Source organism: Paralichthys olivaceus, chromosome 1, assembly GCF_024713975.1.
Source record: "Paralichthys olivaceus isolate ysfri-2021 chromosome 1, ASM2471397v2, whole genome shotgun sequence".
Taxonomy (NCBI): Eukaryota; Metazoa; Chordata; class Actinopteri; order Pleuronectiformes; family Paralichthyidae; genus Paralichthys; species Paralichthys olivaceus.
This window is the reverse complement of record NC_091093.1, coordinates 3,795,007-3,822,693: the sequence shown is the minus strand read 5'-3', so window position 1 is coordinate 3,822,693 and position 27,687 is coordinate 3,795,007. Positions and strand designations below refer to the sequence as shown.

Below are 27,687 nucleotides of genomic sequence, written 5' to 3'. Positions count from 1 at the left end.
GGTAGCGGCCCAGCAGGAGAGAGGCTGACTGCCATTTTACACTGGAGCTGCTACATGTCCAAAGTGATCCCACACAACTTACTCATCTTTACACTTGTCAACCCGTTTGTTGTAAGCAGAAGTGCAGCGTGGACAGCGGCTCACTGTGGCCCACGCATCCGCTGCGACCTCTTGTTTCCACCACACCAGCCAATTTAACAGTGGCGTGAAATAACCACGGGTAAGTTGTTGGTCATACCAAGTTGAAAAACGCGATCCTAGCATGAAGCTAACGTCACTATAACAGACCCGCGGCGCTTTAGCCCAGCGAGCACGTGTTGCGTTGGTCGTTGAGCTTGTCAGGGCTTCACGTAGACACCAGTGCGATGGCGTGAACGTCAGGTTGAAAACATGACGGTAATATGTTGTGCTAAATTCGCCATGACAGAGTTGCTCTGGCTTGAAGTCAACTATGATGTGCGATCCGGGTGTTGTTCACCTCTTCTGGGTTGTGCTGCAAAGCCTTGGACAGGATTGTAATAGCCTCACAATGTGGGTTTCATGAACATATGTACACATACATGAGTGTGTCCTAAAGAGGAGGGTCTGCCCGTGATGTCATCGAACGCGGAAGTGTCCGCTGTCACTCCACCCACAGTCGGGATCTGTCATCTGGGCTCACGTGAACGATCCGTGCTACACTACAGTGCTAAAATGCTGCAGTTCACTATCACGTTCAAAACACTCATGGCAGGTGTTATGTCTTACTGCCACAGTGTTAAAGAATCAGTGTGTCTGTCTGCCAGCCACAGAGATCTGTATTGAACATGTAATTAACAAAAGTACTTTAACAAACCAGGACGTTTTGGAGCATAGTCACAACTTAAAGGGCTGTTTGAGGGTTAAGACTTGGGTTCAGGTTAGAATAAGGGTAAGAGTTGGGTTTAGGCATTTAGTTATGATGGTTAAAGTAAGGCTAAGGAATGCATTCCAAAGGTTTGTGTGCGTGTGTGTACTTGTTTTTGTAACATCTTTAGCATCCTTTCCAGACCTTGTCACGACCTGTAGACCTCATCTGGACGTAAGCCTGGCTCTAATGAGGCAACATTTTCTTTCTGTGGTCCTGGTCAGCCTTATAATGTGAACTGTGGGTAGGCTAAGGTTAGAGTTTCAGCAGTTCGTCCAATAACCAGATGGTCAGTTGTTTGATTCCTAGTTCCTAAATTCTGCATGCCGCTGTGTCTTTGGGCAAGACCCTGAACCCTAAATTTCAGTGTATGTATGATTTGTGATAGAGAAGGTGCTGCACATAGATCCACTGTGTGAATGTGTGTGTGAATGGCAAAAACGTGGTCATATACATGTAGACTAGAAAAGCATGATATAAACACAGATTGTTTTCCACTTAACTGCTCATTCTTAAGGCTAGGGATGAGATGAGGTTAGGGTTAGGAAAGTTAAAGAGATTGTAAATCCCTTTGAGAAAACTATAATGCTTTGGGGATATATTAAAGCAATAAGTTCCGAGGGATAAATATTACACAGTGATGAGACTACAGCTAAGGGACCTTTTAAACCCCCTTAGTATAAAAGCATGCTTACAGATTGGGGTATTCTGGCTTATTTTAAGGGTATTTGTCAAGCATCTTCTCTTGTTGTTGTTGGATTGATTCGTTTTACGTCCATGCATTATCATTGAGATGATTTCACATTGTTAACTATCTATACATCATTGGTGTTGTTTGTCTGTTTGTTTATCCTTAAAGCAACTTCTTCTTGTACAATGCCATTTCTATATTTTTACAGACAACTGCAACTTACATATGATGATTATTCCAGTTTCAGATTTCTACAATTTAATTCTGACTAGTCAAAATCCTTAATTAAGTTTTAACTAGTAAGAATGGTGTTGAAGATATCACGAACATCCAGCATTGTTATTGTTCATCAACACATTACCACCTGGTCTGTTTTACTCTAGCTTCACTTCATTCAGTGTCTGTTAAATGTGGCAACTCCGTTTATTATTTGTTGTGTGTATTTTTGTTATGTATTTATTTGTTTTGTATGTGTGTGCGTGTGTGTGTGTGTGGATCTGGATCTGGATCTGGTGTGTTGTGGTGTCCGGTTCTGTTTGTGTGTTGGAAGTAGTAGCACAAGGCCCTGGATGGATAGTCTGGACCCTGAAACCCTCTATGTGTCCCCAGAGCAGGCTGGACAGCCCCCACTCCCCCTCCCTACCTTGGAAGTCTCCAACGTGGCACTGGTGGGGTAAGGAGACTCTGTCCACTCTAATATGGCAATAGAGGGATGTAGAAAATCTGCCATTAACCCTCTGCCACACCATACAGTCATATACACTATCTTTCTCACATAGTCAGGTCATACAAATAAAGCTAGAGTACAAGAAAAAGGTGGCTGGAGTGCTACTGGTGTCCCTCAAACCACTGGTGCTCATGGAAGGGTATAAATGTCATAATATTGAGAAAAACGTATGTCCAAAATAACGGCATTAAGAATCCATGTCCAGGCACTCAAAGTGGTTTGAAAAGTGTAAAAGGCCTTTATGTCAATGGGCTAGAAGCTTTAAAATACACCAACGTGTACCGGCTTATGCTTTCATCAGGGAGTCATAAGCCTTGAGATGAAATATTCAGTTTTTGTGGTAGTAGCCAAATTTAAATGAGTATAATTGACATTAAAAAAACAATTCACAGAAAATAAATTTCAACAACCTCCATTGTTGGCACTGCCCATTTATTATAGATACAAATATTTGTGCAGACACTAATTATATGTTGTTTATGCTGTTCCATTTGTTTGTAAATTGAATGAAGGGAAAATAAAAATGCAGAGTGTGTGTGTTCTTCATGTAGTGGGTTTGAATTCGGCAGCATTATCTCCCATATGTCCTGAAACACAGAACAACTTTTCTCAACACCTTTCAGTCCTATTGACATGCACTGAACTCTGCCGATACTCCGTATTTTTTCCAGAGGAGGTGCACGTGTGAACACAAAATTCGTGGGTGAGAGTGAGAGGCTCAGGATTATCTGCAGACTTTCGCCGCCTGGCCTCCTAGTATAAAGGCCGTAGAAAGTCAGGAGGATTTGATGTGTGACTACTAGAGATGGGTGGATTGACTCTGACGACATCCGAGGGGCGTCACAAGGTAAACATCGTTACCAAAATACCAAATGCGACAACCTCCCTGCGCCCTGGACATCCAACTGGACCTTTCCAAGGCGTGCCTTGGTGCAAAAAGTAATTTGGGTCCGATGTTTTCATTGACTAGTAATTACAAACTGCGCAAAAAGTTAGACTCCATCTGGCCTCAGTGATGCGCCCAGCTGTGCATAATGAGTGCTAGCTTGCAGCGCTCATTGCCGGAATGCACAAGATTCTCTTTGTGTGTCGTCCACATTTTAGAGAATGTCATAGATATTTCCCACATTAATGATGTATGATGCCTATTTCACCCACCCGAACCCATCCGCCATCGATAAGAAATGTTAATTTCTACGACCCTACAAGGGTATAACTGCAATCAGCGCATCACAAGTCAACACAGCTGGGGATTTCCGCTGGATTCCCCGTGAGCGAGTGAGGGTTTTGATGATGCTTCTGACATGTGAAAGAAGCAAAGATGAAAAAAAACATCTCCTGGTGAAACACATGTACAAGACACAGATGAAGATGTGGAGATAGCCTACGCTGGTGTGTTGTCAAGGAAATCCTGTGATCTACGCAGCAGAATAACTACATCACTTCCTGCCTCTGTCTGCTGCATCCGGCTGCTCCACCTCTCGCCTGAGTATCGCAGAGGATTTGTTGCTGTTGTGAACCCGTCTTTGCAGAGAACCTCCCACCAAGTTGTGCATGTGTGAAAGGCAAACTGTGGATAAATTCCATGGGGAATTTATCTCTGGATTTTACCCTCATGTCTGAAAATGGCTTTAATGTGCACTGCCAGATGATACAGCTTTGATCAACACAGGAGGTCCACCCATTAGTTGTAATTTGCAGAATATAGTAAGCTGTTTTCAAACTATCCACAAAATCAAAATTTTTCGTCAGAAACAGCTGAATAATTGAAACCAAAAAATGTTACACAGCGGTAAGAGATTATGTTGAGTCCAAGAAACAACAGCCTCGGATACTGTAGGCAGATACTGTAGTCCAGTGTTATATTACTTACATTCCTGGACTTTATCCCACTTCATAAGTGTGTATGTGCGTGTGAGTTTGTGTGAGCAGTGTGTGGTGCACAAAGACCAAAGCCAGTGTCATTTGACATTGTTTTTACACACACAAATCACACACCAACCAGTGCAGCCTGGAGGACAACAGGGCAAACACAGCCCCCCTCAGGCCGGAACCTAATTGTTAGCCACTGTTGTGCCTAGTCCGGGGATTAGCTACTGGCTGGGGAGTACTATTCACTCCCTCTTTCATTCCCTCTGCCCACTGGGCCTTATCACCATCAATCTGACACCCTGTTTATCTGATGCTGCAGCCAGATCTGCTGGGCTTGGAGAAATGTTCACAAAGGCCATGGATCATCAGCACTTTGATTGTGGGACCCCAAATGGCCATTACTCGCTCTGGCCCCAGTGATCCCACCAGTGCTCTGTCTCCATGATCCCCATGCAGTGGTTAGTCCCTGTTGCAGAACCTGGAAAGCCAACCTGAAGTCCTGTCACTTTGTGTGTGTTTTGTCATTTATGCTCTTCGTTCATCTCAGACAAAAGTGTTTCTTCAGCTGGTGGACAGGTTCTCCATGTGGATTGGTTTGTTGCGGCACACTGTTTCTCTTTGCCTTTTTTGCTCTGTTGGCTGCCTTACAAGACCAGTGACCAGGGAGTTACCAGCAAGTGCATCATCTGGAGTTTACCACCACCATCTGATTACTGCATCAAGTTAGCCTCAGTGTTAAAGAAGAAGAAAGAAAACCAAACAGACTTTACCATCATGGCTTCTTTTAAGCTGGATTTTCTCCCCGAGATGATGGTGGACCATTGCTCTTTGAATTCTAGTCCTGTGTAAGTAACTCCCTCTGGCCAGCTTTGTACGTGTTATATGTGTAGTAGGCTTGTCTTGTGTTTCAGGGAATCATCTGGAAAGGACTGGACTTACCACATTTAATATTGATTTTATTCTCTTTATTTTTGTCTTTGCCAAATACTTTTAACATTCTGTTTAATTAAACCAAATGGGCATTCTCTGCATCCAAAGCTATGCTCCACTTTCAATGACATATTGAACATGTTGATGTCAACAGTTTTCTGTATAATCAGCTGCTAACAATTCAGGTTCTTTTGTGTTCATTGAAATGTTAGCAGAAAGCAATCAAAATTGTAGTTGCAATTTTTAATCTACATATCTGTTAATTGTTCATTGATGCGGTGCTCGACATAAACCTTTTGACTGATTCAGATTCCAGTTCAGATTCTGGTGATATATCTGCAAATTATTTCTGTAGTTGATGACATGTAGTTCTGAGCTTAATAGGTGTCTGTAGGTCTCAGCCTCTCCCACTTAATTCATCATTATCCCATTACCAGTCTTTTGAGAAAAATTCGCTCCGATATTCCAGATGTAATGTCACTAAGTGTATATAGGAATCGAGATCTTCCGTTATCGTGATAATCTAATTAAGCATTTTGCAACCCTCTATTGATTAGTCCCCTAGTACAGCTACTGTTCAGGTAATGATATACTGTGGGACATCATCCGTACATTTTGAAAGAAAAATTATGCCTCAAATGCATGAACTTTGATGTCTAATCGCGTTTAAAGTAGAGCCGAACTACCACTGGATTTTTAAAAGATACCCATCACCAATAACTTTTTGGATAATTAAAAGAATATATATCATTTACTTCTGTTATTCTAATGTTGCCTATGAAATCATTTTACCCTCTTAGATGATGTCGCAAACAGATTATGACTTAAGACAAACTGCATAGTTGTGTATGTGTCATGAAAAGCAAGGGGCTTTTTAAATCTTTTTAATCCATATGCAAATGTGCACACAAACTCTACACACACACATTCTACTACATTTACTATTACTTCTTCTTATGTTACTTGCCTAAAATGGGACTTGCATCACATGATTATTGAACAGATTTTATTTTATTAAAACTAAAATTGATATTGACAAATTAGATATGGTAGTTTTTTACTTTGATAATACATTATCTTGTAACATAATGCCATGTCATATATATCATGACATCATGATGTCAATTATATGGTGTGATAATGAATGATTGGTTCATTTAACCTGCCTTACTTTGTAAGGGTGCACCCCCCACCCCCTATTCTCACGAGAGAATTTCTGCTCTGCGTTCACAGGATTTGTGATAGATTAAACACAATGGCCTCACAACTTAGACTTGTACCACAGCTTAAATAATGGTGCTTCGTGATGGATCTAGTGCAATACTCAATACTATTTTTTAAAATCATCTCAAAACCGTCACCTTGTTTTTGAATCAGATCATACAGTTACAACCAGCCATTTCATTAAGGCACCAGAGCTCACCTGACAGTGCCCAGCTCACCTGTCTGCTCCTAACAAAATGATCCACGGAATTCAGAAACAATCAAACTAGTCAGACAAGCTATGGGGAATAACTTAAAGCAACTTAATGAGGATCTGATAATGAAGGGACTGCAATGAGGCCCTTTTCCGACCTATTATAAATACTTGTCTGTGTGTGTGTGTGTTTGTTTGTGTGTTGGCACAAGGAAGCGAGTAAGAGAGAGTCTGGAGGGGCTGAATTAATCTTGTGCAGCAGTGCCATGAAGACAGATTTTAATTCAATTCAATTAAATTTTATTTGTTATCTCAAGGCACTTTACATAGAAGGTCAAGACCTTAAAATCATATTGATATAGAGAAACCCAACAGTTCCCACAATGAGCAGCACTTTGGAGACTGTGGAGGAAAAACTCCCTCATTAACAGAGAGAAACCTCTAGAACCAGACTCAATGTGGGCGGTCATCTGCCTCGACCGGTTGGGGGGAGCAAAGAAAAAGGGGAGGAGAGGACAGATGGGAGGAAAAGAGGGGAGAGAAGAGAGAGAGAGATAGTGGGGAGGGGGAGCAGGGGGAGAGAGAGACCGGGAACACTTGAGCACAATCAAGTATCAGATTTGATCAGTTCAAATGAAAACAATAACAGTGTAAATAAGTTATTGATTATTATTGATAACAGTCACAATTCATATCATAATTAATTACTAATGAGTATTGTTGTTAATAATAATAAGAATAGTTGTTCTGCAGTTCTGGAGTCAGAGATATCTGCAATGAGAGAGAGAAAGAGAGAGAGGGACTATGGGAGAAAAAAAAGAAACAGTTATTGACATGAATTAAAGTACATAAATGATTGTGGGGGGGCAGAGAGACAGAGAGAAGTATTTTTTTAACCAATTTATGGGAAGTAACACTTTAGGAGGTGACAGTGACAAACAAATCAATGTATGGCCACCAAGAAGCGTAAAAATACCTTGTGAGTATACTTTGTGAAACTAAAGTGGGTCAGAGACATGAGCTTCAATGTGGCCCAGGATGCATGAGCATTCAAACAGCAAAGTAGCCACATGTGTCCCAGACCACCTCCCAATGTGGACTGGGTGATCAGCTATTATAGATGATCAGACGTTTTCAGGACGCATTTGGGTGCGTTCAGACCTGTACTTGGTGCTGACTTGTGATCGGATCAGTCAGGATGGATGTTAATACCAGGTCTGAATGGGGTTTTAGACTCAGGGTGAGGTAGCATCAGGAGAGAGAAGAGAGAAAGATGGAGAAGAGAGACATGTTTGGGGTGGGTGGAAAGATGAGAAAGAGTAGGAACAGCTGTATATTCTGTTATATTCAGTCACTGTCACACTTAATTTCCTGGTGGTAATAGTAATATAGTGACGTAAGGAAAATGTTTTTGAATGTTATTCTGGATTGACTTGTATTGTCTTGTTTTGCCTTTTTTCTGGATTTTAGAAGTTAATATGGGCGGTATATAATCCTTTTCTTCTTCCTGTCAGTACTTAGAATTACAAGAATTGCAGTAGTATAACATAGTGTAACAAATGCATGGACTCGTTTTTTTGCAGCATAGAACCTGCGTGGTGTGGATTCAAACCCAGGTCATTGCAGTTAGGACCAAGTCTTGCACACGTAACTAGGTGAGGCTCCCCAAGTAATTCTAATATTTGTTTTGTACTCTACACATGCTTGTCAAGGATGAGATAGATTGGTCTGGAGTAGATAAGTTAACACTGGTGTAACAGGGGTGACCTGATAGCCGAATGGTGAGGGCACATACTGTTCCACAGCTTTATAAATGCCCTGAGCAGTGGGTCTCTGGTTCAGTCGCTGGGCGTTCCAGTTACTTCATCTCATTCCCCTACACTCTACCCTTCATTTCCTGTCTCTCTCAAATAAAGTCACAACAAGTATACTTGAAAGAGACCAAAAAAACATTTGTGTTATATTAGAAAGATCAACTTATCAATCTAAAAATATCCTTTATTCTCTTTGCGTTTATGCTTCTGTAACCTTGGTCATTGTATTATCATTGTAATCAACCCTTAAATCTCTGCATCTTGTATTACATCACATAAGTTAAAGTGGTGCAGTATAGTAGTAGTCGTGCTGTGACCGATTGATTGATGTCTGGACTGGATGTCTGTCACTGAGCAGAATGCACACATCATGTAAAGATGCCACGAATAATTAATTAAATTGTATATTGCAGATTCACACACAGTCTGCTGCAGCAATATTATTACCATAGATGCAATATTGATATTGCAGCTATAAATGACTCTGCAGATGGCTTTTACTTTGAAACAAGAGTCATGCAGAGAAGTGCAGTTTCAGCTGATAGCACAGAGGGTAAGAAGAAAAAAGAATGACAAGCATGAGAAAGGTAGATTTTGCTATCTTAACATTATTCATATAATTTATATGTATTTTTATATCCTATACCTATAAATTTTGTCTGATCACCAGCGTACTGACTGAGCGTACACCACCAATATACATTAGGCAAATATCCGTGGGCAGCCTATTGGTGTAAAACAGCTTCTGATATCTTGTTACTAATCCACAGCTTTTTTATGGAAGCATTCTGTTTCAGGCGATACAAGAATTGTAGCCAAATCTTTCTGGAGTTTATCTGCTGGAAAATATTTTATTGCGACTCAGTTTTATGAAGGCCGAGGATTTGGTTACTTATCGATTTAATTAAATCTGTACTTAACTAGGACTCTCAGACACCTCATACTTCTGCCAAGGCCCAACAGTTCCCTTAGGAAACCACATTTAAATTCACTAGATCCAGATTTTTATTTGGATCTGCACCAAATTGCAAACACTCTTAAATATTAGCCCCCTAAACATGTCATTTAACATTTAAATCAGGCTCCTTGAAAAAAGGAGTTTTGCAACAGGAATGTTATCATGGAATTTGTACTAAGTAGCTGGCAAATTAAGAAGTTCATTTAATCTCTGATTAACTAATTCGGAAATTTGAGTGCACAGATAGAGCTCTTCTGGGCAACATTGGGGGAAAAAGTTCAATGTTCAGGGTTGCCGTGCCTGTGTGAGAGCAGCGTTTGTGTGTCACACAGTGAACAGCCTCTGTCTGACTAACAAACTGCTGCTCTTCCTCTCTGTCGCGCACTGAATGAGGTAGATGTTGAGAGAGCTTTCCAAGCGCCGGCTTTTGGCCAAATAACTGAAAACTCATTGAACTCCAGCTGGTTACTATATTACTTTCTTCCCTCAGAGCGTGATGGGAGTTTGATTTTGGCTTGTATTTGACTATGTATTAATTCCCTGTTATAATTGACCATATCTTAATATAAAGCCTGGTTTTCTCTGTGCTCTCTACCCAGGCAGAGCTGCAGTGTTGTCCCTTGCTTTGTCATTTGATTAAATGGAGATTTAGTCTAGCACCCACCAGGAGCTTAACTAGGACGTCCATCTTTGTTTTCTTTTACATTCTATGTCACTGCATTTCTTATCCTGAGGTATTTGTTCAGGTTATTCATGGGCAGAAGACTGAGCAAAGAGTAGAACAGTAATTGGTGAAGGCTGTGCCACCAAGTCAATGTTCTAGAGTAGAGTGATCAAGTTATCTAAGCATCTGTCTCAGCTTGCTAATGTCACCTTTTATCCAAGACAGTTGTTGGGGGTATTTTTTGGAGAGTGACCTTGTTGTCTGAAAAACACACTCACACCTGAACTGACCAGTTGAAACTTTATTATATACACTTAGGTTATAATAATGGCAGCCTGAAATTAATCTTATCTTCATGAACATTGTAATGTTCAGTCATTATAATTATAATAATCGAATTTTGGAGTGTGTAGTTTTTCATCCTGTGTACTGCCATGGTCAGACAGGTATTTCTGCTGTTTATTCTACCATCAGGAAATGTAGGTAGGAAATGTACTTTAAATTAAAGGAATGATCATTTAATAACTACAGTTTGTCTTTACTAATGTTGTCTTTAGTGTCATTCAAATTAGTTGGATGATCTGAAACATTTCAATCTGACAAATAAGCAAAAATAGAAAAATCAATAGGAAAATCATTTTTCATAGCACTGTATATGATTTTAGACAACGCACATATCTACTTCTCGTTAACATTTGTGTCACAAGAACAATCATCCACTTGACAAATGTATTCGGTGCGCTGTTGTCATAAAAGTGGGAAATCAACATGTTTATTTTAAGGCTCCTTGTAATGCACTGATATTTGTCTTTACAGTGGAAAGAAGATGAATGGGTCTCTGGACCACCCTGACCAACCAGATGTTGATGCGATCAAGATGTTTGTGGGACAGATTCCACGGTCCTGGTCCGAGGAGCAGCTTCGTGAGCTGTTTGAGCCTTATGGAGCTGTCTATGAGATTAATGTTCTTCGAGACCGTAGCCAGAATCCACCACAGAGCAAAGGTCAGCCTGTAGACACACACACACACACACACACACAAGGAAAATAAATCCTCCTTAATTGGAGTCACAGGTGTAATTTTTATTGCTCGGCAGGCTGCTGTTTTATAACGTATTATACTCGCAAATCAGCCTTGGAAGCACAGAACGCTCTGCACAACATGAAGATTCTGCCAGGGGTAAGTGACAACCTCCTTATTCTCTTCCAACTAATGATGTTATTAATATTTTTTATGTTTTTGTTTGTAGAGCGGCAAGGTGGCGCAGTTGCTGTTACCATGTGTCTATGTGGATTAGGTTAAAGTGATACTGGACACTGTGTGAACAATAATAATAACTATTATTTTTGCATCTCAACTCTGCCTCCCAGATCTGCATTCTAAAGGCATTTTTCGAATTTACAGGGAAAGACACTTTAGCCAAAAGGAGTGACGTTACACTTGAATTATAGACTCCAAATAGACCCTAGGTCTTTAAGCATGAATGGTTATTTGTCTCTGTATGTTGTCACTGTGATATGCTGGTGACCTGCCCAGGATGTAGCCTCCCTGTCGTCCACTCCTAAAACCCTTACAGGATATGTGGTGTAAATGATAGATGGATTTTGTTTGTAAAGAAATTGGAAAAAAGTATTTTATCTGCTACCTTCTCATCAAGCAACATTTGATTTTTTACCATCTAAATTATAAATTTTTTAAAGAATGTATCCCACCAGAAGAAGCTCCAAATGACATGAGATACAAGAATGAGTTCCAGATCCAGAAAGCACAATTTTATGCAAATTGGCCAAACAATAGTATAACTGTTTAAAATATTTGAATACAGAGAATTATCCAGGTTTAGAAACACTTGCTCCAAATGATATAAAATATAATTTGCCGAGTGGTCTTCATAGTACTGAACGTATTGCAGAAATGTTAAAAGGTTTATCTTGGCCCATGTGAAAAAACTAAATTTAACTTTGAATGTTCTCATGGTCATTGATGATAAAAGTTCAGGAACATTCGGGGTTAGTTAATCATCCTCTTGGGTTGGGAGTATGCTCATTTTAATGAGCACAATGCACCCCAACCAAAGATTGGAAACAAATTAGGATAAGCATCGAACCTGTATGTATTTAATATAAAAGGTGTTTAGAGAAGTAATGGGTAGAAAGTCTAACAATACTCCTTTTACAAAAATGAGTGTAAACATGCTGAAAAGGTGATTTGCCCCCCACCCCGTGCATCATGTTCTACAACTAATCTGTTGTTTCTTGCCTTGTTCAGATGCATCACCCAATCCAGATGAAGCCTGCTGACAGTGAGAAGAACAACGGTAAGGTTTTTTTTTTACTGTCTACTGCACTCTCTCTGTCTTTGATGTTTTATATCAACTCTGTTCATTGCTTTGCTAATGATAATGATGCCCTATTAAAGCCTGTTGATTCAAACAGTCATAATTGTACAATTTGTCAGTGTAACTAGTCCAATGAAACAGTTGAATGACTTCATTGCTGAAATGCTAGTTGTGTGAGTTGTGCTGGGGCCAGCCTGTGACTTTATGACTGTAGATCTGGGGAGTAGTTGCGATGACACTTGAGTGTTTTTAACACACCACAGGTTTTCTGCATCGGTCAGTATTTCATTGTGCAGAGTTTAACTCATGACTGAGTCAGCCATGCAGCATGTGGTGGTCTGAAATTTGTGGAAGCTGCTGCTAAACGGTACAATGGACTCCTGTGCTCTCAGATGTGCTTGTAGCTGAGTATGATGTAGTTCATTGACATCTTTTACTACAACTGACGATAACATTTCATTTGGTTATAGCACAATTTTCTTTCCTGCTTTGCTGTTCTCCACACATTATAACTGATTTGCACCCCAGATTAAGTGTAACACAGATAAAAAGGCAGCCAAACTCTTTTTTACAAGTCACAGTGTGAGCAACCATACTCCTTTATCAGTTTTCTGTGATTCACACATTAGACGGTGCTCCTCACTCCCCTGCGCTCACTTTATATGTTAACAATAAACACCAACACTAATCAGAAGTTATTAGGACCTGAACATTACTGAAGGTTACTATGTGTTGGATTGATTAGCTTGAGAGTTTGTGAGACATGTATTTAAACACAGTCCAACATTTGGAGCAAACGTAGTTCACCTGCTACAACATGAGACGTGACGTGCACAGCTATGACATAAGGGTTAACTGCTGCTTCCACCGCTGCTTAAAAAAACTGCTCTGTTTAATCAGACCTATCAGACATTGTCTTTGTTTTTTGCACAACTGTGTTTGAAGCTTATGTGAGGCTTTAATAGTCTGTGAACTGTGGATTTTGTCCCCATCACTTCAAGGTTGAAGGTTCCCCCCCTTTCAAACATGAAAAAGAGCCTCTGGTAGCCTTCAGTTGACATAAAAACACAAAAGGTGTTTAGTTTGTCGGCTACTGTAAAAAAACATGGCGGCCTCTGTAGAGAGGACGCACTCCTGATGTAACATATTTAAATACAAAGGGCCCATTCTATGGTAAAGAAAACAACAATTATTACAGTTTATGATTACACTACGTAAAGAATTATTTTATATTCAATTTCTGCCAATAGATCCCTTTCATCTAAGTCTTACACACTGGACCTTTAACACTGGCATCATATCACTGTAGGAAGAGATCTGTTAATGACCAGTATGAACAGGAGGAATCATTATAGCAAGACAAAAACTGTTGCAATGGCTCAATGGTCACCTGATCATCATTTGAAGATGTTTCTTAAATGTTAAAACTGTCATAATGTCACTTCGTACGTCACGAGCTCAGGATATTATCCTAAACTTAACTTGAGTGTCTTTGATGACAAAAGTTGAACAAGTTTGTATGTTTATGTTTGTGTTGTAATGTGTTTGATACTGTGTGTGGGTTGAATACAGCTGTGGAGGACAGGAAGCTGTTTATTGGAATGATCTCTAAGAAGTGTAATGAGAACGACATCCGACTGATGTTCTCACCATATGGACAGATAGAGGAGTGCCGAATACTGCGAGGCCCTGATGGACTCAGTCGTGGTAAGACATAGTCTGCTGACAATGTGACATCGGTTAAACAGCGTTTACAAGGGTCACTCATATTCATGTTCCTGTAATTATCAGACAAATCTACAACTCCTCACAGCTTTACAGAGCTTCATAAGCTGCTTTCAGACATGCACTGGACTCCGTATTTTCTCTCGAGGAGGTGCATGTGTGAACGCAAATGTCAGAGAGGGCGCTTCTTAGTTTCTGTGGACTTTTTCCACCTGTCCCCCTAGTATAGAGTCCGTAGAAATCCTGGAGAAGTAAATGTGTGAACACGGCAGGGTACCCCTGCTAGATTCACCATAGGGGGGTTGATGATGCTTCTAAAGTGCGAGAGATGCAAAAAAAAATAAAAAAAATAAAAAAGGAAATATAACAAATATGTCGGGCTGCATGATCATGTGATCGCGGCAGCTGAGTTCATACATCACTTCCTGTCTCTGTCTGCTGCACCTGGTTGCTCCACCTCTCGCCTGAATAAAGTGTAGGATTTGATGCTGTTGTGAACCAGTCTGTGCAGAGAACTTCCCACTTTGTTGTGCATGTGTGAAAGGCAGACTACGAGTAAACTCTGTAATACTCCTGATTTACCAGAAGGTCATGTCTGAAAGCAGCTTTGGAGAGTTGCAGCTCATTGTTAAGTGTTTTTTTGTTCACTGTTGGATAAACACACTGAGATGTTGGATTAATTGAATTTTCCTAAGAAATGTGCGTGAATCATGATCCACTGATATCTGTCTTTCAGGTTGTGCGTTTGTGACATTCACGGCAAGACAAATGGCCCAGTCAGCCATCAAATCCATGCACCAGTCTCAGACCATGGAGGTAACTTCAACCTCACATTTTGTGTGTGTGTGTGCATGCATGTGTGTATGAATTTTGAAATGATGAAAATGTCAGGAGAACCCTGCCTCTGCCTGTTGGACCACTCCTGATCTGTACACTCCAGTGATTTCTGTGTTAACTTGTCTGAGAGTAGAGTCTCCTTCTCTGTTATGCATGTGTGATAGGCAAACTCCGCATTTTTCAGGTTGTCCATCCACTCGCCGCCGTCCCATTCTCTTGAGCGCGATATCTCATCAACGCGTTGAGGGAATTTCTTTAAATTTTGTGCAAATATTTACTTGGGCTCAAGGATAAACTCTTTAGATTTTGGTAGCCAGAGGTCAAGGTCACACTGACCTCACGCCCTTGTGAATATGATATTGTAGGACTGCCCATAAGGAATTTCATAAAAGTTTGATACCATTCCCTAAATAACTGATTCGATTTCAGAGGTCAAAGGTCAACGTCACATTTTTGGCCTATTGATTGTGATATCACAAGATTGCTTAAGGGTATTTATTCAACTTTTGATCAGTTGTCACTTGGACTCAAAGATAAAGTGAGTATGTTTCAAAGGTCACAGTGAGCTTATATCAGTCTGGGGGGAAAAGTATGTAGAATTATGTACATAGCACCTGCACTGGTTGGCGGAGGCACACAACTGCTGTGCAGTAATTCTAGTTACTGCATTCGATGGTCTCATCAGTACCAATTCATCAAACTGTCATAGTTTAAAAGATTTCCTATGTCTGTGTGAAGGGCTGTTCATCACCCATCGTGGTGAAGTTTGCAGACACTCAGAAGGACAAGGAGCAGAAGCGCATGGCCCAACAGCTGCAGCAACAGATGCAGCAACTCAGTGCTGCCTCCATGTGGGGGAACCTCACTGGGCTCAACAGCCTGGGGCCACAGTACCTAGCAGTGAGTGTGTTTTTATCAGGCTTCATTGGTCAAATGACCGAAACAATTTCACCAGTAAAAATGTTGCTGGCTCTTCCACTGTAACATTGTTTCTCATATCTCCTCCTGGCATTAGATCTACTTACAGTTGCTGCAGCAGTCAGCCTCCACAGGGAATGCACTCAACAACCTGCACCCTGTTTCAGGTAAACACACTATTAAGATGTAAGTTCATGGGTTGAACATGTGAAAATGCATTGTTCGCTGATTGATCATCACAGCTGTGGCCTATGGATATAGAAAAGGTTTATGAAGTTAGTTAGGAAGACCTTATTAACTTAGTCTGATGCCTCAGGGCTGAACATGTCTGTATTAATTTAAAAGTTGCCAAAGAAATGGGGTGGAGTCAAGATAATAACTGTGTGTGTGTGTTTGATTGTGTGTATGCGTGTGTATGCGTGTGTGTGTGTGTGTGATTGTCAGGTCTTAATGCCATACAGAACCTGGCCGCTTTAGCAGCAGCAGCAACTGCCACACAGGCCACGCCCACAGGCTCCAGCGCCATGACAACATCTAGTAGCCCACTAAGTGCACTAACAAGCTCAGGTAACAAAAATTATAATTATACTACTGTTTCATTGTCAAGGCACATCCAGAAGGGCGCAGTGTTATCAATGCCAGTTTCCATAGACCTCTAACAAATCCAGTGGCAAACAAACGACCTGCATTTATCTACAAATGTGACTTTTTGTAAACTGTTATCTAAAATGGTTTGTATTTATACAGAGCTTTTCTAGTCTTGATGGTCACTCAAAGTACTTTATAGTACAGTTTGCCATTCACACACACATTCATACAGTGCATCTATAAGCAGCACTTTTTTTCTATGAGGGGCAATTCGGGGTTCAGCATCTTGCCCAGGATACTTCAGCATGCAGATGGGTAAGACTGGGATCAAACCACTGACCTTCTGGTTGGAGGACAACCACTCTACCCCTCAGCCACAGTGGATCTAGAAGAGCTAGAAGATCCACTGTATTAAACATCTGTACAGCTATATTAATAGGTATTACTGCAGATGACTGAACCATGTCAATAGCATCCAGGAGAAAAACAGTTGCTTATCAAACATCAACTCTCCAAACTGTAAGGTTTTTCACTTGGGCATTTCATTTTAAATATCATAAATTGCAGGTTTTGCAACATTTGTAAAATTGTGGAGTTTAGCACTAAGGTGTCTGATGGTTTCCTCTTGTATTTTTAAAAGCATTAACAGTAAATGTTTCCCCGAGCAGGCTCCTCTCCCACCTCCAGCAGCAACTCCTCAGTGAACCCTATGTCTTCTTTGGGTGCTCTGCAGTCTCTCGCTGCTGGTGCTGGAGCTGGCCTCAACATGGGCTCCCTGGCAGGTACTTAACAACAATCTGGACCTGTGCATGTTTTCTGGATGCAAAGAGACTTCCACTTGTTATTATTAAAGTTACTGTGAGACTATGGGGTTCATGTATATCTTTGTCTTAAGGATTTACAGAAGTCTTGTGAATGTGACAGCGATGTTGACATATTTCTACTCTTGGTCTCGAAAGAAATCACACCGGAGCTGCTAGTGTGAAAACTAAAGTCATGTCTCATTCAAACTTCCTCTAAGTGCTTCTAATGTTGTTACAGCAACATGACAGTTAGTTCTAAGATTTACATATATGAGGCTAACACATGTAGGGTGAATATCATTGCCTGGACTTAATCTGATTGGATTCCTTATTGTGTACGTTTTACTTTGGACTATTCTGTTTTTTAGTTTTCTTGGTTGTGTTATTAAATGTGTTATGTAAAACATCATTCAGCATCTTGAAAATATTAAAATGTATGATTATGATTATTAAATTAACTTCAGGCAGAAAGAGAGTAATAAGTGATCTTTTCACTCATGTCAATTCTGTTTTGTTGTAACTCTGGCACAGGCATGGCGGCACTAAATGGCAGCCTTGGCTCCGGAGGCCTGTCTAATGGCTCAGGAAGCACCATGGAGGCCCTGAGCCAGGCTTACTCAGGCATCCAGCAGTATGCCGCTGCCGCTGCCATCCCCAGTCTGTACAACCAGAGTCTGCTGCCCCAGCAAAGTGTGTCAGCTGCAGGCAGCCAGAAAGAAGGTGAGCTCTGTGGGCTGGAAGTAGGAAAGTGTTGATGTGGAGGTGGTAATAAATACAGATAAAGGGAGCAGAGAACTTTGAAGTGAAGCAGGGGGAGATTTATCTTAATATTTATTAGAAGCATAAACTCTTGTTTTCCAAATTGCTGTAAGAGCATGTTTAAAGTTTTTTTTTTCTTCAGAAAAAGTCATTCCAGTTATTCAAACTGACGAAACAAAAAAACAAAAAAGTGAGTCGCAGTATAATATCCTAACCTTTTGAACAGTAAGAAATGCCACAATATTTTGTGCTACTTGGTTTAAAGAAGTGTTGCAGTCAGTTGATTGAGATGTGTGTACTGTGTGTTGATCTCACCTTCTGCTAAGGATTGTGTCTTGTTTTAAATCTGCTGCGTCAGCCAGCAACAGTCACAGCACCGGTAAGACGTCCCCACCTTCTCTCTGACATGACCTCAGATCATGTAGTCAACAACTTTAAAACAAGTTCAAGTCCGTAACAGAAGGCTTTTCCTTGTTTGTATGTTCATGTTAGTCCTACTTCTCAGATACTCCCCCTCCAGCTTTTTGATTTCATTTTTTCATAATCTGTTTGGGGTCAGTGTGGTAGAAAAAAATAATTATTCATTTGGAAATCTGTTTGTATATTTGTGAGAGAGAGGAAGAGAGCAGTGGGGGAGAATAAAAAAGAGAAGGTGACAACTCACTCTTTATTCTGTCGTTCTAATGAACAGGATATCTCTTGGAGGGGATTCCAGTACCTCTGAATGAGCAGATTAGATTAAAGTTCAGTGGTCAATTCATTGATTTGCTAATTATGACAAAATACACCTAATACATTTCATTCAATTGCTTCAAAGTCTTCAGTACTTATTTTAGTCTTAAAGACATGGATGGAAAACTGCAGCCTGCCTGCGTACTAACCATGAGGCGGTATTCTAGTTATAAATATTCTGTCTCTGATCTCAGATAACGAAATGAGAATGAAATGTGATCGTAGCCCATAAATATCATGTTGACCAGTAGTTATTACCATGCTGGTGCACTGCAGATAGAAAAATGTTATGTGTTTGAATGATCAGAGGAAGTTAGGGGCAATGAAATGTTGTCATCTGTAAGTACAGCTAATGCACAGAGACACATAAAACATTTTTTTATTTATTCTTCTAGAATATAATAGATGTCAGCAAAACTACTTTGAAATATATTTTACTGTGGCTAATGATGCTCCTGAAATCATTAAGCAATATGTGCATTTGATGTTTTTATTAACAGTTTATTCTGTGGTTTATTGATTTCATTAACCCTTTCACATGGATTTCCACAACAATATTTGTTTCTATTACATCAGCCTTCAGGAGCTCCATATGATACAGCTGTTACTGCCTTTTTTTTAATTTGATCATGACCATTATTTAAAGAGTTAGTTGAATTTATTGAGAAATAAGCTGTGTGTATGACTGGTAAAACGCTGTCATTAATCGACAGGTCCAGAAGGTGCCAACCTTTTCATTTACCACCTGCCCCAGGAGTTTGGAGACCAGGATTTGCTGCAGATGTTTATGCCCTTTGGAAACGTCATCTCTGCTAAAGTCTTCATTGACAAACAGACAAACCTCAGCAAGTGCTTTGGTGAGTTCACATAAACATCTGTAAACATCTGTACATAAGCCCTCCTTTGACCAAAAGATTGACAGAACCAGGATCTGATTGAGGGCCTTGTGCTTTGAGACTGTTTATTTGTGGCAGAGTAATAAGCAGCCCTCAGATAAGTACTTTCCTGAACAGTGTAGTCATTTCTTGCAGCAAATTCACTGTAACAATAAAATATTGCATTAAATGTAAGCATACAATTTTCATTAAACTCTTCCCAACCAGTAGATGTGTTTAAAGTTGACTGTGTAGGAACATAGGTACATTTATCTACAAAAGAATATGGGTGATTCTTTCAGCATCTGTCCACAGCTGCTCTATACTGTACCAAAAAACACCTCAAACATTGCGCCACTCTGTTCTATCCAAACAGCAATATGATTTCCTTAAAGGTCCAGTGTGTAAGATTTAGGTGACAGAAATTTAATGTAGAATAATCCTCATGATGTTTTCACTAGTTCATTTCATCTAAATTGTATGAATTGTAGTTTTCTTTACCCCAGAAAATGTCCTTTATATTTAAATACTTTATATTTACATGGAGGGGACCCTCTCTACAGAGGCCGCCATGTTTTTTACATTAGTCCAGACTGAACAAACTGAACACCTTTTCAGTTTTTATGACAACTGAAGCTACCACAGGTTCTTTTTCATGTTTGGAAGGAGAGGGTGAGAAGAGGGGTGTTCATCTGCAACATGTAACTTCAACACAAAATTCTACACACTGAACCTTTAAGAATGGTCTTTCCAATTGTTGAGCCTTTGTTTTCATGCTTTAGTGTGCTTGGCTAAGCTTTTTGAGAACTATGAAGTCAGTGATGTGACTGATTTATTTTTTACTTCACCCAGCCCCTCATCAACTTGTGCTGCTGCACATACATGAAAATGGCATCTTTATCGAAATTCTATGTTGCAGTGTTATCTTTATATTCAACCAACTTCAACTCCCCCATGTTTTGCCAACCAGTTTGTACATTGAATCAGCCTTTAGACTGTTCCTTTCAGTGCAAATGAGGAGTGACAAAATCTACAGTCCTCATTCAGTTTGTCTGAATTTAATGTGTGCTGGCATCATTTAAATGGATATCAGCCTCATCCGGTATTAGCTCTAGCTTGTAATTAAAATGTATTATTGCACAGAATAAGGAGAATGGTATCTTCATCATTTACAGTGAAATTGCTTTAAGACAGGATCTCTTTAGTGTCTGTGTGGACCGGTTGAATGAGTGCAGCGATGAAAAGATGTTTCAGATGAAAGACTGACTTAAATGCAGGAGTAAGTGATTTTCATAGGAGCTAGGACAACTGGAAAGAGGTTTCAAGCATTTGTGAATAAAAGGGGCATTGATTTCATTTTCACGGTCTTAAAATATTGTTATTGTTTGTGTTTCTCCTTCAGGCTTTGTGAGCTATGACAACCCCGTGTCATCACAGGCAGCCATCCAGTCAATGAATGGTTTCCAGATCGGTATGAAGAGGTTGAAGGTGCAGCTGAAGCGCTCAAAGAATGACAGCAAGCCCTACTGATGGTGCTGAGGCACTGCAGAGTTAGTTAGGCAGGGTGGTGTTATGGTAAGTGGAGTATGAATAAGACTGGTCCACAGAAACTTGTCTGTGCATTTCAGGGTGGTGTCTGCTGCGCTGCCTCTCCTGGTCATTGTACCGTGTCCAGGCAAAGACACACATGAAGCTACATGCAAGAGCTTTTGGGCTAGACTGGATTCTTCCTGTGTTCTGTTGTGGTTTATGCACTTTGTTTTCATTTTAACAAATAAGAGAAACAGGTGTATTTTAATTTAAGTTGAAATGTTATCAGTTTGCTGTGGTACATAATAAACATGAGTTCATTGTTAGGATATGTTGCACTTTGACAGTCAGGTGCCAAAACCATGTGTTTTTTACTTCCTGTTCCCCCTCCACTCCACCACTGCCCAGACTCACTTTAAAGCTCCCTCACACAGAGCTACATCAGATTAGAGAACAGAAGTCATCACTTTTCTTTTGCAAACCAAATGTGTGGTTTCCCCTCTGTATTAGGGATCTGTATCATCTCTTAACATGGAAACCGTGTATGTGATTTACACCCAAATTAGTAGTGAGGTACAGAGGCTCAGATTGTTCTTAAGGAGGAGCTCCACTAACACATGCAGACACATGGACACATTTGTCCTCATGCAGAGTTTGTAAAATGTGTGCGTCTTTGGTAGTGAGAGCTTATCCTTCATCAGTGACTGCTGTGACAGTTGGGCTGTAAGCAGCCTGTTCTTGTTCTCTGGTGTTTCCACTGAGTTAAAATGAGTGAGTTCAGGCTTACGTCCTCCTGTAACGTCCCTGATAGAAGGAGAGAAGCTCGATGATCTCCGTTAACAGTTCTCCTCTGAGTTCTGACAGCACTGCCACCTGCCTGTGACTCTCATATCAAGATGACACATTAATGCTAGTCTGTGTTTGAAGTGTCTGGCAGCTGTTGCATGGCTTACACTAATCAAGCGGTCTCAAGTAGATGACCACACGTTTGCGTTCAGGTTTTGTTGTGTATAAAAATTGGCTGGAATTGATTTCTGTATGACACAAATATTCTTCTTCTGTTCAACAGTGTGTTTTCTTTTAGTTTCCAAACTTTCTAATGCAGCTGATATTGCATGTGTGAGTATAGTGGAACCCCAGCATGTTTTGGTGGTGCTCCTTCTGTGCTGCTGCACTCTGAGCGACTCAGATAAATACAAGTCTGTCTAATTGAGATTCAAAGCCTCAGTGAAATATATTTTCTGGTTTTAGTTTGTTTCTACTTTGAATCCAGGTGATTTTTTTAAAGATTCATCGCACCCCCAGCTACTGTCCTGCTAGTTAGCGGCCAGCTAAACTACAGAGGGCTACACCACTTTGTCTCTCACTGGATCTCTTCTGTGATTGGAGAACTCATATAAATGTTAAATTGCTCAAGACAAACATGTTAGTTGATTAGACTTCCAGAAAATCATGTGTAAGTGCGTGTGTGCGTGCGTGTGTGTTTTTTTTAAATAGAACTAGTTGGCAAGACAATTGTTGAGATGTATATTTAAACTATTTTGCCTTTTCTATTTTTATATAGGTTTTATACTTCCCCTGTGTGTTGGGGAACTATTTATTGCCTAAATTATTTATCTGAATTGAAATTATTTTGAAAGACAAATGTGAAGTCCAACAAACTCCACTTGATCTCCTGGTGTGTGTCCTCTCTTTGCCTGTTCAGCGTTGTTTCCTTTTTGGTGATGTTTACTATGTGTCAGTGTGGCATGGACTGTGTGTGTAGGATCCATCAGTGCTGCTACAGACTTCATAGAACCCCCTCTCTGTCATACATGCCTCCATCTGAATAAATAATTTGCCAAAAAAAAAACACAGGGAGCATAGTTTATTATATAAGTCCATTTTAACATGTGCCTGTTGGTCCTGTCTTTCTATATAAATATATAGCCATCCAATATGTGACGTCAACACATGTGCACCGCGTGACGTGCTTAGCTGTTTCTCTAATGTAAGAACTAGTTTTAATTCAAGTCTGAGTCTTCTGCAGTGAGACAGTCAGAGAACCTGTGTGATGAAAGTTTGACCAGGGCACTCAGTCTCTCTGTTACAGGGTCATTCATGTAAAAGCAGCTACAGGTCACCATGTTGTGTGTAATGTTGTCCCGTTTACTTAATGTTGTGTTCTTTTTGGAAGTTTCTTAGTATATTGTAAACTGTATAAACAGGATTCTTACTATTGCACAAAAATCATGATGATGTGTCAGGGTCGTCATGTCTAATCTATCGCTGTGTTGTGCTTCAAGACTTTGTTCGAATCTACATGTATTTTTGAATATTAAGACAAAAAAAATTGTTATTTATGCACCGTGAAGTATTAAACAAGTCCAAAGTGTTCAATGATGAGTAAAATGGTGAGGTCATGGCATCATGACCCATTAGTCCATCACGTGAACTGGACCACTGAAAAAACAAGTTGCAGGGTTGAAATAATGAAGGCTCGACAAGACCCCCATGATTTGTCAGGAAATGCTGCTTAAGAGCTGCAGATAAATGGATGTTACACTGATTGCACTGGTGGTGTGAATTGTAAGTTACCAACAACCTTAGTTCACCTTCTGTCTCTACTGTATATGGTTAGAGTATCTCATCTTTAGAAGATGCTGCCTCTCCAGCAAGGATACAGCCCCTGAACTGAGACATTACTGCCTTAAAATTTTATGCACATTAGAGGTGCAGGAAAAAAAATATTTTTTTAAAGTTTTAAACCAAAGTAAAAAAAATTCAATTAAAAACCAAAACCCTCAACGTGTCAGTTCATCTCTCAATACTGTCCCTGCTCTATTCGTGGTTCTCAGCCTCCAAGTCCTCTCAAAAATATATAATTGATTTCCTGAACGAGCTGGACACTTGGTCTTTTGGCCAGTTTTAATCAAACAGGAGGGAAAGTGGTTCTTTGGATCCATTTTCCACACTAGGAGGATAAGTGACTATTTGAGGCAGCTGTGTGTGTGTGTGTGTGTGTGTGTGTGTGTGTGTGTGTGTGTGTGTGTGTGTGTGTGTGTGTGTGTGTGTGTGTGTGTGTGTGTGTGTGTGTGTGTAAACGAAAAGATAAAAGTAACATCTATTAAGCACATACTCAACAAATCTGTTTTGGCTTCAGCTTCACGCTGCCGTTGGTTTTCATTAACTTCTGTAATTCCAGACTAGAAACTTGCCCATAAGACTGTTACTAAGCAACAGTTATGTAACTGTAGCAGAGTTTCATAGATTTTCATATCTAACAGAAATAAATGGAAACAAGAGACTGTTCATAAATCTGTCTATGAAATGAAGCAGTGTCATTTGCACACAGTTGTGATGATTTTTCCTAAAATGGACAAAACATGGACATATTGTGATATGATGCGAAACTAATTGATCAAACCCACTGACGAATGTAGTCAGTTATAAACAGATGGAGTAGCATGTTGTATGTAACATATTACTCTTTCCTTTTTTTAACGCAGTTAACAATTCATTGATTATAACTGATCAGTATTCAAAATGTCATTATTCCAGTGGTACTCTCGAGCCACCATATTAGATGAGGTCTTTTAGATACCGTGTGCTCGACTATAGCTACTGATCCAGACCTTTGGATTCCTGCTGTGACCTGCATGTTGTCACAGATTCTGTGCTGTCATTTTATTTAGGCTGTCGTGTGTGTGTGTGTGTGTGTGTGTGTGTGTGTTTTGTGTTTTTGTTGTCATTCACCTCAGTCTCTGGTAACACCTGGTTCGTCTTCACTCTGTCCCTGACACTGACTGTTGAGTGTTTAGACTGTAATCAACCAACCCTACACAAAGATAAATCATTCTTGGTTTCTTTGTTTCTCTCTCCTGTCTGTGTTCCATTGCTGTTTAACCTAGGTTTGTCTCCCTGTTGTGTTTTTCTTTTTGTTTTTTCTAGATCTCTTCCTGTTTGCCCTAGCATGTTGATGTGGCGTCACAGTTCATCGTCCAGTCCTTGTGTTTCCTGCGCTTCTCTGATGCTTCAAATTTCACCTTTGACATGTTTGACATTGATTTCCAGGGGGTTTTGTATTTTTGTTTCCTATATGTCCTCTGTGGTGTCAACAGGGGCACTAGAAAGACTGCCACTGAATGTGTTTGAAAGTTACAGTTGAATTATTACAAGCAAATAAGAGAATCTATTTTTCTAGAAGTGACTGACATAACCACTAGCCTTTTTTTTCCAAAATCTGTTTGACATGAGTCTGAGCTTTAACTTTGTTTTTATCTTTTTTGTTGTGAAGCAGTCCTCCCAGTGCCCCCATCCCCTCGCTCTCTCTCTCTCTCTCTCTCTCTCTCTCTCTCTCTCTCTGTGTGTGTGTGTGTGTGTGTGTGTGTGTGTGTGTGTGTGTGTGTGTGTGTGTGTGTGTGTGTGTGTGTGTGTGTGTGTGTGTGTGTGTGTGTGTGTGTGTGTGTGTGCGTGTGTGTGTGTGTGTGACAGAGTGTTTGAGAGTGTGACTGACAGCAGCTTCTGTTTCCAGACGATGTGCGTCAGTTCGTCTTTGGGAGTTCCCATTTGAAAAGTGTTATGAGGAGGTAGCATTTCATGTGAGTGTAAAAACAATAAAATAAAGTTTTTAAGTTTGAGCTTGTCAACTCACCACTGCAAGCACATGATGCATTTCTGCTCTTTCTTTTGTGGAGAATTAGACATCAAATCCACAGCAGAGAGACTTTTGTCACAATACATTTAGTAATCATGTTTTTTTGTTTTTTATATATATATATATATATTAATCTGCAATGAAATCTTGGTAAAATGTGATCTAGTTTGTGTTAACTTAAAAATTATGAATAAACTGGTGCCAAATGTTTCGCACAATCACTATTTTCACACTTTTCTTGGACTTGCTTGAGAAGTCAGAGCAGTAGTGCCGCTGCTTGGTGTGGCAGGAGAATCGTGTGCAGCAGGTCTCACACAAGATTTGACTCTGGCTGGAGGTCAAGTCTTGTGGCTGCAACATTAAATTGGTTGTATTGTACAGACATGCAGTGCTCACACACCAATATGAAACACAGGCTTGTAATCTATGCTTGTGTGTATTCGCTGTATTTGCTGTAATCCCCGAGCCCTGCAGATCCACATTCATCTAGACTGCAGTCTGTCTGTGTTCATGACCAGAGGACCAACGATGTGGCTTGTGCTCATCCGGCTGGAATATTTTCAAGTCCCACAGTTTCCTTCACTTTCCAAGACCAAAACTGGACTCAAACTGTACATTCATAGAAGGGCTCCAGTGGGGAAAAGTGTAGCTTGACCCTTTTTAAAGAGAAAAGAAGACAATTTCCGTTGGTGCTCATGTTCCAGCTTTTTGTTTCTTCCTGTTATTGCTAGTGTTTTTACTCAGAGTCTTATAGTCAGAGAACAGCAAGTGAGCTTAGAATGCACAAAATGGAAGATTTGTCTTCAGGGAACATTATGGTCCAAAATATATGGAGAATAAAATACCCAATAAACCCTGATTAGAATAACAAGCTGACTCTATCTGACTTTTTGCCTTTTGCCTAAGTGAATATTCACGAGAAATGTTGCCAGATGTAGTCTGAAAGTTATTAACGTTGTGTGTAGGTTTATTTTAACAATTGTTCGTTTTTGGCTCTTGTAAAATCAATCCCCAAAATGAATATGAACTTTTAAAATCAATTTTACCTGCAGAGCACCAATCAGTGCCCCAAATGTACACAGGAGAACCAATCAGGTTCTGCCTTGCTACCACGACACCTTACTTTAAAAAGGGTCGTAGAATTGCTCAGCTCTCAAACCTCAAAGTTGATGAGTTTGCAGTATGAATTACGCTGATAAAAATAATTTCAACCAATATAAGTCAGTTTTTGTTTTACCCATTTTGAAGCTGTCAAGCTGTAGCCACCATGCTACTATGCTCATCAGCCAGGATTGTCTTTTTATGAACAGACTAATAACTCCTCATTCTCGGCCCCACAGCTTGTCCAGTGAAAAAAGTAAAAGCACATTTAGGAACAGAAGAGAGTAAAGATGCAGTAGCACTTAGAAGATGAAGATCTAGGAGAAGAAAAACTAACAAGTCAGTAGAGCCCAATAATACTGCAATAATGACTGAATATATGCAAAGTCAAATAATAGTCAAATAACTGGGTCTCCTCAGAAAATGTATGAAAAAGTCACGTTATTCTATGTTTTTATTACACAATTTGAAATAAAGGGTTACAGTTTCTCCAAACAAACACTTGGACCACAACAGCATTTAAAGGGAGATTGGTGTATACTGTTATCTGTCTCTTATCACTTAGACATGTCTTTACCTACAATGAAATTTGGATTTGAAGAAATGCATAAAAATAAATAAATGAAAGGAACCACTTTATGAATAAGCGGACATTTGGTGCCCCTTTCAGTTAATATAGGCAAGTGTACCGTCAGTCCATCTCCATACACAATGAATCAGAGGGCACTGTGTGTGACTTGTACTGTTCAGTAAAGCAGGGAAACAATTTATAGTCACTAAGCCCCTGCAGGTTCATTACCACACTGTGGTGACATCACATCGATGACAACAGGAGCTGCCAGAATGACCAGTCATTGATTGAAACGTGTCTCTATATATCGACGA

At 40.0% G+C, this 27,687-nt stretch overlaps 1 protein-coding gene across 15 annotated transcripts; it reads left to right on the top strand.

Annotated features, from left to right (window-relative positions):
• On the top strand, positions 1-25,535 carry celf1 (cugbp, Elav-like family member 1). Of its 15 annotated transcripts, XM_069528978.1 has the most exons (17): positions 27-220; positions 2,128-2,250; positions 8,107-8,178; positions 10,776-10,963; positions 11,057-11,139; positions 12,229-12,277; positions 13,871-14,005; positions 14,760-14,839; positions 15,599-15,760; positions 15,876-15,945; positions 16,223-16,345; positions 17,035-17,148; positions 17,701-17,889; positions 18,287-18,307; positions 19,374-19,517; positions 20,938-21,110; positions 24,996-25,135. In XM_069528978.1, the coding sequence occupies exons 2-16, from the start codon at positions 2,147-2,149 to the stop codon at positions 21,063-21,065; spliced, it is 1,662 nt and encodes a 553-aa protein (XP_069385079.1). In that variant the 5' UTR covers positions 27-220; positions 2,128-2,146; the 3' UTR covers positions 21,066-21,110; positions 24,996-25,135. The 15 variants fall into 15 exon arrangements, with proteins under 15 accessions (XP_069385110.1, XP_069385401.1, XP_019935726.1 ...); XM_069529009.1 differs by lacking the exon at positions 24,996-25,135 and having other exon boundaries at positions 1-220; positions 2,131-2,250; positions 20,938-22,917; XM_069529131.1 differs by lacking the exon at positions 18,287-18,307 and having other exon boundaries at positions 24,996-25,535.
• The last annotated feature ends 2,152 nt before the right edge of the window (positions 25,536-27,687 follow it).

Coding starts and splice junctions, on each gene's coding strand:
- celf1 (XM_069528978.1), top strand. CDS start 2,147: ATGGATAGTCTGGACCCTGAAACCCTCTATGTGTCCCCAGAGCAGGCT. Junction 11,140..12,228: donor ACATGAAGATTCTGCCAGGG/GTAAGTGACAAC, acceptor TGCCTTGTTCAG/ATGCATCACCCAATCCAGAT. Junction 17,149..17,700: donor CAACATGGGCTCCCTGGCAG/GTACTTAACAAC, acceptor ACTCTGGCACAG/GCATGGCGGCACTAAATGGC.